The 12,055-nt window shown below is 62.1% G+C and overlaps 1 protein-coding gene across 6 annotated transcripts in view; it reads right to left on the minus strand.

The window, feature by feature from the left end:
• Positions 1–12,055, minus strand: part of MAEA (macrophage erythroblast attacher, E3 ubiquitin ligase) — a 37,402-nt gene that overhangs the window by 5,777 nt on the left and 19,570 nt on the right. For 4 of the 6 annotated variants that reach the window (XM_042937134.1, XM_042937135.1, XM_042937137.1 and 1 more), the window contains 5 exons: positions 10,200–10,382; positions 8,044–8,247; positions 3,754–3,876; positions 3,035–3,148; positions 374–450 (listed from right to left, as the gene is read on the minus strand). In XM_042937134.1, the coding sequence (XP_042793068.1) occupies positions 374–450; positions 3,035–3,148; positions 3,754–3,876; positions 8,044–8,247; positions 10,200–10,382 (701 nt within the window). The remainder of the gene's footprint in view (positions 1–373; positions 451–3,034; positions 3,149–3,753; positions 3,877–8,043; positions 8,248–10,199; positions 10,383–12,055) is intronic. The other 2 variants (XM_042937136.1, XM_042937139.1) reach the window with 2 other exon arrangements.

Here is a 12,055-nt window from a genome sequence, read left to right on the forward strand (position 1 = left end):
TGCCCTCACGCATGCCCTCAGTCCACCCCCTAAACGGCACATCGCTGTGCCTGGAGTGTCCTCCAGCCCAGGGCCGGCAGCGTCCCAGGACAGGTGGACACAGCAGAACCCGCGGCCCTGCGCCCACGCGGCAAGTCGGCCTCATGGTGTCAGAACGGTCGTGTGCACCAGACAGAAGGAGCCTGGGTGCCCAGCCCCAGCGTCCTGCTTGGGGACGGGGAGAGAGGCCTCTAGTCACAGGCAGGGCCCAGCCAGTCAGGGCAGGCCTGCTGGACACTCCACGCCTCACCCCCCAGAGCCCAGAAGGCCTGCCCCGTGAAGTCAGGGAGGGAGTCCGCCCTCTGCGGAGAACCGGGAGACCACCGCCACGTACCTCACGGCGTCCAGTCTCTTGTTCTGCCGGATGAGTTCAATGAACTCCTGAATCCTGAGGCTGAATTCCAGGCAGCTCTGGGGGCAAAGACGAGACAAGGCCTGGGTAGCGTCCCCACACAGCCACGCCCACGGGCCGGCCCCGCCACACGGGCCGCACACCGCACGCCCTGCCGAGGGAGCTTCGAGCCAGCAGGGAGGTGGGACGGATGCCAAAGCTGTAGTTTCAGCTGCAGCCCATGCCTCCCCAGCACGGCGGGAGCAGCCCTGCACCCAGGGGGCCGGGGCCTTGCGTGTGCACCCGTGGGCCAGGCTCGGGGATGGCGGGACAGGCACCCCCTGAGGGCGAGGATGCCAGAGGCTGAGGGTTCGGAGGGCCCGTGGCACGACTTCCCGTGTGTGTGAAGCGACCCCACGAAGACAAGTTTCCAGCCCCTTCACGATCCCGGCTGCTTCATCCGCACAAAGGCGTCAGCGTGTGGACACGCTGTCACAGCCTTCTCCTAGCCCAGCTGCACTTCCCGGCCTCGGCCCCGGGGACCTGGCCTCAGGATCCCGTGTGGCACTGTCCACCTCAACCTGCTCCCCACGTGAGGCCCCGACACCCGGTTGGGAGAGGCTGGGAGGTGGTGTCTCGCAGGGGAGCAGAAGCAGGAGCGCCAAGCGGGGAGCAGGGGAGAGAACCCAGGTCCCCGAGCAGGGACACGGGTGAGGACCCTTGGGGTGGGGTGGGGGTGGGGACAGTGCACAGGGACGCCAGGGACATGTGTTCCAGGCAGAGAAAGAGCCAGTTCAAAGGCCCTGGGGAGGGCGGGGGTGCCGGGATTTGCAGAGGGCACAGGGGGCGCAAGGTCTGGGGCAGCACTGGCCGGTGGGCCTCGTGGGGCAGTGAGGGGCAGCCGACAGGGTGCGGCACCAGCACGGTCATTTGTGTGGAAGCCCAAACGCTAACTCTGAAATCTCAACAATGCCGGTCCAATTTGGGTTCAAACTCTATGACTGGGGATGGGCGAAGGCAGGCAAAATTAACTTCTGTGATCTAAGATGAAAAGCTGGATTATTCTACAAAAGTAGTAATTTAGACTATAGTATCTTTGTGGTTTCAGAAAACACTCAGTATTTCCAACCAGAAACAGAGTAAGTGGAGTTAACGGAATAGGAAAATCTCTGGGTTTTCCACGATTTGTCACTCCGTCTTCTGTAGCACCTGGATCGCAGGGTGGTGTGGACAGAGTTCTACGTGGTGAGTCAGTCAGCCAGCCCCAAGTGGCTCAACTGTAACTCGAGTCTACCAATCACGTGGACTTTTCCCACCCGGGCCTCCGAACGTGCACACGGACATTCTGACGAAGGGTCTCAGCCGGACCCCTGCGAGGGCGCCTCCAGGGACACGAGGGCAGAGCACCGGCTGACGGGACCTACCTTGGGGCCCGCCAGGCCGTCGGAGGCAAAGGTGCCGAGAACCACCTACCTGGTGCCCGACACGTCCACAACACAGGTGCTCAGGGCAAGCGGTTTCCCCGCCCTCACCCCACCTCCCCTGCCCTCTGCACCAAGGCAGCGGTCTGTCCTGGCCCCCAAATGGATGGAGCAGATGCCACGTGCTGAGTGGCGGGCCCGGCACCAACTGTAAACGGAAAGGAGGTCCCACCCGCAATGACGCGCTCCCTTCCAAGGTCAGACCAGCAGAAGCCAAGGGGGGGAAGCCCGGGGGTGGGGAGATGCCCTGCCTGCCTCCCCAGGGCGGCCGACGATCGCCGCTCTGGGCTCAGGGGACGCCAGGAGCTCTAACAACAGGGGGGAGCCACCAGGCGGATGTCCCAGGTGAGAGTGCCACGGCGCGTTCCACGACAGCTCCTATGACTGCACTGCGGACGCGTTCGAGGATTTTTAACGGCTCTGCTCTCGCAGCTCACCTTCCAGTCTCATCGGCAAATACAAACGAACTGGAAGTCGGGTGCCCAGAGTCCAGCACAATTCTAGGCGATCGTGCCAAGCACCCACGGCTGAATAACGTCCCTCGTGTGCTACCTGGGGGGGGGGTGGGGCCTGGCGCCTTCACGGTTGTGACTCCACTGGCTTTCCGGACACGCAGCCCGTGCGCGGCCGCTCCGATCGCCCTGAAGCGTCTGGACACCAGAGTCAACAGACGCCCACTCGGCACACCCATCGGGAAACTCGGGTCTCAGATCTGTTTTCTCCCCTAGGGTCTCTGACTGCTCCGAGGGCTTTGCTGTGGTCCAGCACGGCCCCTCCCCGGCCTGTGCGTGCGCGTACGCGCGTACCCACACATACGGGCGCTGCGGGTACTTCGCCGTTCTACCCTGTTCGGCCGGCACTTCGTACCAAGCCTATCTTCACGCCCCACGCGCTTCGGGGTGGCTGTCCGCGTGCTTTCCAGCGCACGGGCCGGTGACAAGAAGCTGCCAGCCGCGGACTCGGCCGCCTGCCCCCCCGCCCTCCCCCACAGTGGCCGTGAGGCCCCGCCTGAGACCCGGCCCAGGGGGACGTGCCCTGGCCAAGCAGCAGTGTTGTCTGGAGGCATCGGGGCTTGCAGAAACTGGCTGTCGGGACGGGAAGCCTACGTTCCTTCTGGCCTGGTTCCCACCGCGTGGCACAGCTGTGGGGGCTGGAGCAGGAGCGCAGGGTAAGTGTTACATACCAATTCTGGCTTTCCTTTTATGGTTTCCATACCAAGATCCTCACTCTCTTTAGGGGAGCCACTGGCCACTCTACTTTTCCGTCCCGTCTTCGCGTCGTGCTCGCTTTGGCGGCCCTGAGTGGCAGAGAGCGTCACCCTTGGCTGGTGACTATGTGCACACGACAAGCTCAACCGGGGAGAGGTTAAAGGCGCTCGGTTTAGAAAACAGAAAACAAACAGTTTTTCTAACGGAGGCAGGGGAAGGTTAATAGAAGTTAAACATTTCTGCAAGCCCCATGGTGACAACACCTTTCAGTAAGCACGTTTAAATTCTGCAATTTAAGTGTCCCTTTTTTAAGCTGCTTGTATTGTAGCTCTCAAGAAAACCTAGCACTTAGCACCTTGGCAGGTGGACAACGCTTCCCGGCGGGGCTCTCCTGTACCGGTGACTGAGGGGCTGGGCGAGCCGGAGGGACCCGGCACACGCAGGCAGTCGGCACCTCGCCCCTTCAGAACCTCATGCTCAGGCCATTTGTCAAACCGTAATGCAGAGGGGGCGCACTTTTCAGGGATTTTACCCAAAACCCAAACACCGTGACCAAAACCCAAACCCCACACCCCCACCCTACCAACCGGAAGCACAGAACTCTGAACCAACAGGTGAAGAAGCGCTGGTTCCCGCCGGTGCTCGCCCGCAAGCCCCGCCCCGTGCCCGCAAGCCCCGCCCCGCGCCCGCACACCTTCATCTTGCGCAGCCGGGACTTGTTGTCGTGGCACCAGGCCAGGCAGGTGGCGGTCTCGCGCCTCTCCAGGGACTCCTCCACTTCTTTGGCAGTCAGGAACATCTCGATGTTCACTAAGTCCTTAGGGGAGGGTAGCAGCGTGAGCTCAGTGCGCTGGGCTCTGGGACCCCCGCACCCAGGCCCATGTGCTCTGTGCTCCCTCCGGTTCGGCGGGGCCCAGCCTGGCACAAGGGCTCGGGCGGAGCACACCAGCCCCAGCCTCGGCTGAGCACAGCGGCCAGAGCACAGCGGCCCCAGCACGCCAACCCCAGGACTGGGCCGAGCACAGCGGCCCGAACACACCGCCCAAGGCCTGTTCTGCGCCCACATACGGTCTCCCAAGAGCAGCTGTGGGCCCCAAACCAAAGCCCCAGTTTAGAACCTTCCCCCTCCCGGCGGGAACATAGGCCTGACCCCATTTCACCCCTTCACAATTAGATCCGGGAATCCATACCCTCATTTTCTGGGCTTTTTTTTTCCCTCTGAAGATTTATTTGAATGAGATTTTAAAGAAGGGGCAGTGAGGGTGGATGAGTAGGGCGGTCTGTGTGTCACGTTTGCTCTTTCCCCTTCTCTGGTGCCTGTGCAATTGGGGAAGCAGCCTACACAGCCGCATCTGCTGCACTCTGGCGGATCTAGGCAGGCCTAGGGACTCGGGGTAAGGACAGCCACTAGCCCCGTCACATGTCTGCCAGAGTGAAGGAGCCCACGGGGTGCCTGGGGCCTGCACGTCCCCAGCAAGGGGCTGGAGCACCGCCAACAACAAGGATGTGGCCATGCAGGCTGGGAAGGGACAGTGGATGCTTGCACATCACCAAAGGGACAAGCGTGAGGAAAATGAATGTCAAGCGGGAAGTTTCTCCCCCTTCTGGAACGACCGGAGCAAACGCCGTTACTGAAGATCAGTGTCTCGCTAAGCGGAGGGGAAGCGTCCAGCACGAACCCCCTTGAACTCTTGGGGGAACCGTGCTGCTCTGCATGCCAGTGTCCTGTGGCCAGCAGGCGAGCGTTGGCTGCACACACATCCCGGTGTCCTCAGGCAGGCCTCACACGGAGCCACTTGGCACGGCAAAGTGTGGGACAAGTCCGCTTTCTTGCCATGCTGTCTCCACGTAAGGTCTGCCCTGGGGCCAACCAAGTCAGGAGCTCACCACCGAGCTTCCCAGCCTCGGCAGCCAGGGCCGCGGCCTGCTTCTCGCACAAGCGGTGTCTGGAGAAGGGAGGACTGTGGTAGAAGACGGGAACTTTCAAGTAAACGTGACCAAAGCGAAAGCCAGAAACTTTCCTTTCTTTCTGCACGTTAAGAAGTACATCCTGGACAGGGGCCCGGGTGGCTCAGTCGGTGGTTAAGCGTCCGACTCGGTTTTGGCTCAGGTCATGATCTCACAGTGTGTGAATTTGAGCCCCGCCTCGGGATTCTTTCTGACAGTGCAGAGCCTGCTTGGGATTCTCCTGTTCCTCCTCTCTGCTCCTCCCCTGCTCATGCGTGGGCACTCTCTCTCAAAAACAGATAAACTTAAAAAAAAAAAACAGTACGTTACAGCTAACGATGCTCAGTATCGTTAACACCAGATGTTTATCGCAAAAGTAACCAGAAAACATACTAATCAGAGTGCCACCACACAGCGACCCTTGGGCTCAGCCACACCAGGGCCGAGGCCAGCACAGGGACTGCTGGGGCGTGTCGCCGTGGAAGGCAATAGCTAGGCTCGGGCAGAAGAGTAGCTGACCTAAGGGCAGGGGTTGTGCCACTGCCGGGGTCGGCGCCCTGGACACGGCCCGTGAGCTCTGCGGGTTTCCGAACGGCAGCTTAACGGAGGGCAGTCTGGGGTGGGTCACCCCAGGGCCGCTTCACCCAAATCGTCAGGAGCCACCGGATGGATCCCCAAGCTCACACGGCCGGAGACCCAACCGTGGCTCCCCTGCCCCACGTCCTGACTGCCAAGTTTGGGGTGAGGGCAGGAGCAAGCAGCAGGACAGCAAGCTCGGAGGAGGGCCGGCCCAGTGAGAGAGGGCTCCGTCCTCACGCAGGGGCGGTGGGGGGCAGCTAAGACTCCCGCAGTGCTCCCAGGTTCCCGCCCCGCCCACACCTCGCCCTCCCGACGCGAGCTGACGGGTAAGCGCCGCACGCACACACACGCCTCGCACGCCGGTGTTCCTACTTATTAAGCGGGGCGAGGGCCAGCACAGCGTCTCAGAGGTTGGCTGTCTTCTTGAGCCACTCCTTCCGCCGTTTCTCTGGCATTTTCTTCTCTCTTTTCTAGGACCTCCCTAACGGGCAAACGCTGGGTCTCCTACACGAGGATCGTCTTTGTCTACTTCCGTCTCTGGTTGCGAGCTTCGCTCTGAATTCAGAGGCGGTCTCCCTGCTCGCGTGTCAGGGTCCACCTGTGTGTTTGACCGGTGCAGCCTCTGAGTCTGGATCCTTCGCATCTTTCTCCTTCCTGCCCACGGGGTCTCCGAGGTCCACGCGTGGCCCCTGGGTTGGGGGAGTCACACCAGAGGCGCCACGCCAGACGGTGGAGGTGGGCCAGCACGCGCAACACGCGTGGAAGCTGGAAACCGTCCCAGACGATCAGGTGCTGGCCCCGCGTGAGAAGCCAGACGGCGCACAGAGACAGCCCTGGGGCTGTGCCTCTCCTCCAACACCGAGGCTCCGCGTGGGGCCCCGGAGCTCTCTCTCCACGGCGTCTTGGGATGGACGGAAGTTAAACGTTAAGGAACCTTGATACACCAGCGTCTTCGCCGGTGACGGCACCCCACTCTGCTGGGAGCCCTCCCCCCACCCAAGGGCATGAGGGTCCTCCTACACTTCCCGCTGCAAACAGCTGCGAGCCTGGGTTCCACCTGGAAATGCTGCAGGGCCCCCTTCATAGGATGTCCACTGTCTGACCACCGCCATCACCGTGAATCACAGTACGGTCCCCCTCTGCCGCCCACAGTCTGTTCTCACAGAGCAACCAGGGTGAGCCTATTAAAGCAATGCCTCCAGGGGCGCCTGGGTGGCTCAGTCGGTTGAGCGTCCGGCTTCGGCTCAGGTCATGATCTCACGGTCTGTGAGTTCAAGCCCTGCATTGGGCTCTGTGCTGATGGCTCGGAGCTTGGAGCCCGCTTCGCATTCTGTGTCTCCCTCTCTCTCTGCCCCTCCCCCACTCACGCTCTGTCTCTGTCTCAAAAATAAGCAAACGTTAAAAAAAAAGCAATGCCTCCAACTCAACCCCCACCCCCCCACCATGCACACATTTCAGTTGAGGGGAAACCCCAATCGATGAGTTCCGCATACGCTCAGACACCCGCCCCAAATATATGGCAGCTCCCGGGCCTGGGACCCTCCCCTCATCTCTGCAAGCCCACCCCAACCAACTTTTTTTTTTTTTTTTTTTTTTACTTAATGTTTACTTATTTTGAGGGGGAGCAGGGGAGGAGCAGAGAGAATACCAAGCAGGCTCCACCCCGTCAGCACAGAGCCGCACACAAGGCTCAAACCCACCACCGTGAGAGCCTGACCCGGGCAGAAATCAGGAGCTGGACTGAGCCACTCAGGTGCCCCCCGAAACCAACCTTCTGAAAATCACCAGTCCTCCTGCCCCTGTGCCCTGTGCGCCCCGTACACATCCTGTTTGACTCATGCCTCTCTCCCCGTCAAAGCACACGTTCGGGGCCAGGAGCGTTCGGCCACTCCCTCGCGGGGCAGGAAGACGGAGGGCGGGGTGTCTGTGAGAAGCCCAACGACCACCGCGCGTGCACAGGCCGTGCCAGGCAAACAGGAGGACAGGACGCCCCGACAGTCAGGCACGAGCCGGCTGTACTGGGCAGGGAAGGTCAGGGAAAGAAAAGCGTGGGAGGAACAGGCTTGAGGCACCACTGGGTGCTGCGCAGAGACTGGTGGGTGGGGAGGCGGGTGTGCTATGGACCCCCCGCCACGGTAGACGCTGCCCTCAGGAGACCAGAGGGACCGCCGCCCAACGGCAGAGGGGCAGCCCCCAGCTGAACCGGCCCGGAGGCCAGAGAAACGTGCACACGGCTCCGTGAGGCCCCGGAAAGGGAGCAAGGGCCCTGCGTGCCAACCTAGATGGCTGCACGCACGTCCCGGGGTCCTCGGCAGGCCTCCCCCGGAGCCGCCTGTCACTTCAGGAGCCACCGGAGGGGGAGCGCGTGTGCGTGCGGGTGGCGGCCTCTCTACCCGGAGGACCTGCCCCAGGGAGCTGGCCCTGCGGCCCCGCGGCCCCGCCCCGCGCCCAGGCCCACCTCGATGCCGCTCTGGCGGGCCAGCTTCACGGCCGTGTTGTAGTAGCCGCAGCGCAGCAGGTGCTCCACCATCATGCGGTCCATGCGCTTCCTCTTCCACATGCTGGCCGCCGCGGGCTGGTCGCTGCTGTGCTCCTTGAGGTGCTCGATCCTGCGCTTGCACAGCTTGGCGCTCTCGTCCTCCGCCTGGATGGACTCCACCGCCTGCGACACGACACGCAACGCAGAGGCGCTCGGGACGGGGCGGCGGCCAGCCTGCCCCGCCCCCAACACCCGCAGACGGGAGGCAAGAACAAGAACAAATCTGAGGACGGCAGGGGACGGCCCCGGCCCGGTGACGGGGCCAAAGGGAGGGTCCCACACACGCCCCGGAGGCAGGTGCGGCTGCATCCGTCATCCCGAGGAGGCAAGTCAACACCCACGGCTCTGCGGCCCCCACCTGCTCTTCCGCGACGCGACTTTCTGCTCAACGTGCTCTGCTGCTGTGCTGCCAGACGCGTAGTTTTGAACTCGCTTCCCGGTTAAGTAAACCACCTGTTATGTCACGACTACCTCTCGTGACACTTTGTGCGGCTCCCCGGAAGCGTTACGTGCCGGCGCCGTCCGCGACGGCAGCCGGCTCTTGAGCACCTGACGTGCGGGGCGCCGGTGTCACAGCCGGCTGGCGCTCGTCGGGCCCGCGTTCTCCTCGGGCACGGTCCGCTCCTCTGCGGCTCCCGCCTGCTGCCAGGGTAGCTGCTAACCCTTTGGAAGTGGTTTTCTTCCTCCTGCTGCTTTTCAGATTTTTCTGTCTCTCTTTTCACTTTCACAATGTGAAATCCTAGGTAGGTCTATTTTTATTTGTCCCATTTAGGACTCTGACCTGGCGACTCCCGCAGTTCTGAAAATCTCAGCCATTCCCCCTGCACCGTCCCTTGGCTCTGGTCAAAGTCTTTGCTCTATTCTCCCAGGCCTCCTACCCTCTTATGCATTTTCGCGTTCTCCTGCTCTCTGTGCTGCATTCTAGATAATTTCTCCACACCTACCTTCCAGTTCACAAATTCTCTCTTTAGCTTGGTCTGACTGTTAAATGTTGAAAAGTCTGTTACAAGCAAACACTTGCGTCTTTCGTCTCAGTTATTATACTTTTAATCTCTCGAAGTTCTGTTTGGTTCGCTTTAAACCCACTCACACTGTATATTTCCTGTCCCCTGTGTCCCCCGCGGATGGTCTCAGCTGTCTGTTCTTCAGACGCGGCAGAGTCGGGCGGGGCCTGACAGCCTCCACACCGTACCCCCGAAGACCGCGCGGCGTCCACCGTTTCTGCCGTGCCTCGGCCACACGTCTCGTGTGCCCGGTCATCTTACTCGACAGATGTGACGCCCTGACAGAAGCTGTCTCCCGCCCGAGAAGCGCTGCGGTCCGCCTGGCGCCTGGAGGTACCACCGGCGGGGCCCGCTGGCACCAAGTTGAAGAGGAGGGGTCGTGGCTCACCTGGCTGTCCCGAAACCGGCCGCGATGTCTGCCCCTGGGGCACCCTCACCTGACAAGCAGTGCTAGCGGGCCCCGGCCCCGGGAAGCAAGGCCCTCAGAGGGCTCACCTGTGTGATGCAGTCCCCAGGGCGGCAGGGGGTCCCGCCCTTCTCTCCTCTTGTCCCCTGCCCTCCGATTCTGGCGATAAACTTTGTCTCGTGAGCCCTTTGACACGTTCAGCGAGATGTTTTACAATAGCTTCTGGTATTTTCCAGGTTGCTCTCGCTGGGCGTAGCGTACACCCTTCCTAGCTCTCCCAGCTTCGTGAGAAACCCGACACAAAGTTCTGAGGTGAGACTCTGGAAGCAAGAAGTCATCTGTCTCCCCATCTGCACCTGGGACACTCTGGTGCCAGGACGACCCGGCCTCACAGGATGGGGAGCGTGGAACTGGAAGCCGGCCTGCCACTCCCACAGAGGGCGCGGGGCACGCACGGCGTGGAGTGGCTCGCCCCTCCCGCACCCTGGCCCTGAAAGCCCACCTCCCCACCTCAGGGCTGCCTGGCCTCTGCCGTGGCCCCGATCCCACAGAAGACGGCCCCTTTTTGGGACAGCCCGGGCACACGGTGAGGCCGGGGCCACGGACCCACGCCGCAGCCCGAGCACCGGGGGGGGCAGACGGGACGGTCCGGAAGCAACTCTCACCTTCCTCTTGAGGACGCTGAGCTTCTCCACCACGCCATCCAGAAGGCTGACCACAGAGTCCACGGCGGGGCAGCCGCTCAACGTCTTCTCCAGCTCGGCCACCACCATGGTGACGTGGCTCGTCTCTCGGTCAATGTTTTTCTGAGCAGCCCGGAAGCGTTTATTCAGTGTTTCATAGGGCACCTAGGGAAGAGAGGCAGCTGGCGTGTGAGCACCCGCCGTCCTACGTGCGGGACCCCAGACCTCCTTCCTGGTACTTCGTCAGGCAGAAGTCCTGGGCTTCCAGGGGTCTAAACACACGTCTACTACCCACAAAGGGCCTGTGCGAACCGAGGACCATTCGTGTTCCTGGACGAGGACACCAATGTGAGGATGTGTCCTGTCCCCAAATCCACAGAGGTAGTGCAGCTGCACTCTTTCTGGAGAACGTTTACGGGTGCATTGTGACAAAGTAATCCCCAAGTTCATCCAGAATGACAAACAGTTAAGGAAACGACCGCAAACGCGTAGTGCTGGGGGCTGCAGAGGGCCCACGATGGGCCCGGTGGGGGCAGCGGGGACGTAACAGCGGGGGGTCACGCGGGACGAGGGGGAGGGCGCGCCAGCACCTACGGGAAATCGCGAGCGCACGTTTAACTACTACGTGAACCGCCTTCCCCTAATACCCACCAAGGATGGCGTGTCCTTCCAGAGAGAACACCCCTCCCAGCCCTCCTCCCGGCTGCGGGCCCAGCACTTCCCACCCACCAAGGGCCAGCAGTCACTGCAGAAGTCTGTGACAAGCCGCGCCAAGTGCACACCTTCCCTACGGTGGTGCCCGACCACGGGGAAGGATCCGCTCCCAAGGGGCACCGCGCTCGGTGGGGAGGAGCCGGGATTCCCAGGGGCGAAGACACCAAGGTGACAGCATAAACCAGAAGGGCCCGGACCCGGCCAAGGAGGGCCATGGCAACAGGACTCTTGCCCGGGACCCGGCGAGGCCACTGCCGTCCTGTCCCAGCTGCCACTCCCACCTCGCCTCCCTTGGGCACACAGTGGCAATGGGCAAACACTCCTGTCCACACCTTGGGTCTTATCTGCCCAAGAGGCGGAACACCACTAGACAAGCCACGGGCGCCACACGGGGAGGGCTCGTCCCCTGCAGCCTCCACGCTGGGTCCGGCACGAGCAAGACGCGAGAGTCTCTGAGAGGAAACAGAGCAGGGCCGTCCCCAACGTGGGGTGACACACGACCGCCCACGGCACCTGCGCCTCTTCGGCTGCGTGAGGTCGACGCCAACCAGGTCTGTCCTGATCTCACGGTCCCTGACGGGCGTGGACGAGGGGGAAGCTGCAGGCGGCCGGCCGGCCGCAGACATGCACCCGTCCCCGCACCCAGGGGAAGAGACACCCCGCGCCGAGCCTCAGTTCTGCCACGCGTACCTCGCAAGAGAGTAACAAGCACAGCACAGAGACCTGGGTGCTCGCGCTCGCTCGACTCCGGTCAACCTCAGAGGAGGCGCCGAAGCCGGGTGCTGCTGGGATGCTGCCGCGAGCAGACTCCCTTTCAGATTCCCGGGCTGTTCTTAGAGCCTCCACCCACCCCAGCGGCCCCGCAGACCGACCGTGTGAGGACAGGTGTGTGTCTAACCTGACCCGGCCGGCACTCTCGTGAGACACAGTAAACACGATTACTGCAAAACGTACTGAGACAAGTCCCGTGACGCAGAGTAACAAACGCTTCGAAGTTTTACTCTCAGATTCAGACGTTAAAACTACACTTCAATGAACGCGGTCAAAAGGAAAAGAGAAAAAGTCACACATCCGCACACACGGTCAGTCCGAGCACGCGCCAGGTGACGGTAGCGTCCCCGCTC

The sequence above is a fragment of the Panthera leo genome, chromosome B1 (genome assembly GCF_018350215.1).
Source record: "Panthera leo isolate Ple1 chromosome B1, P.leo_Ple1_pat1.1, whole genome shotgun sequence".
Taxonomy (NCBI): Eukaryota; Metazoa; Chordata; class Mammalia; order Carnivora; family Felidae; genus Panthera; species Panthera leo.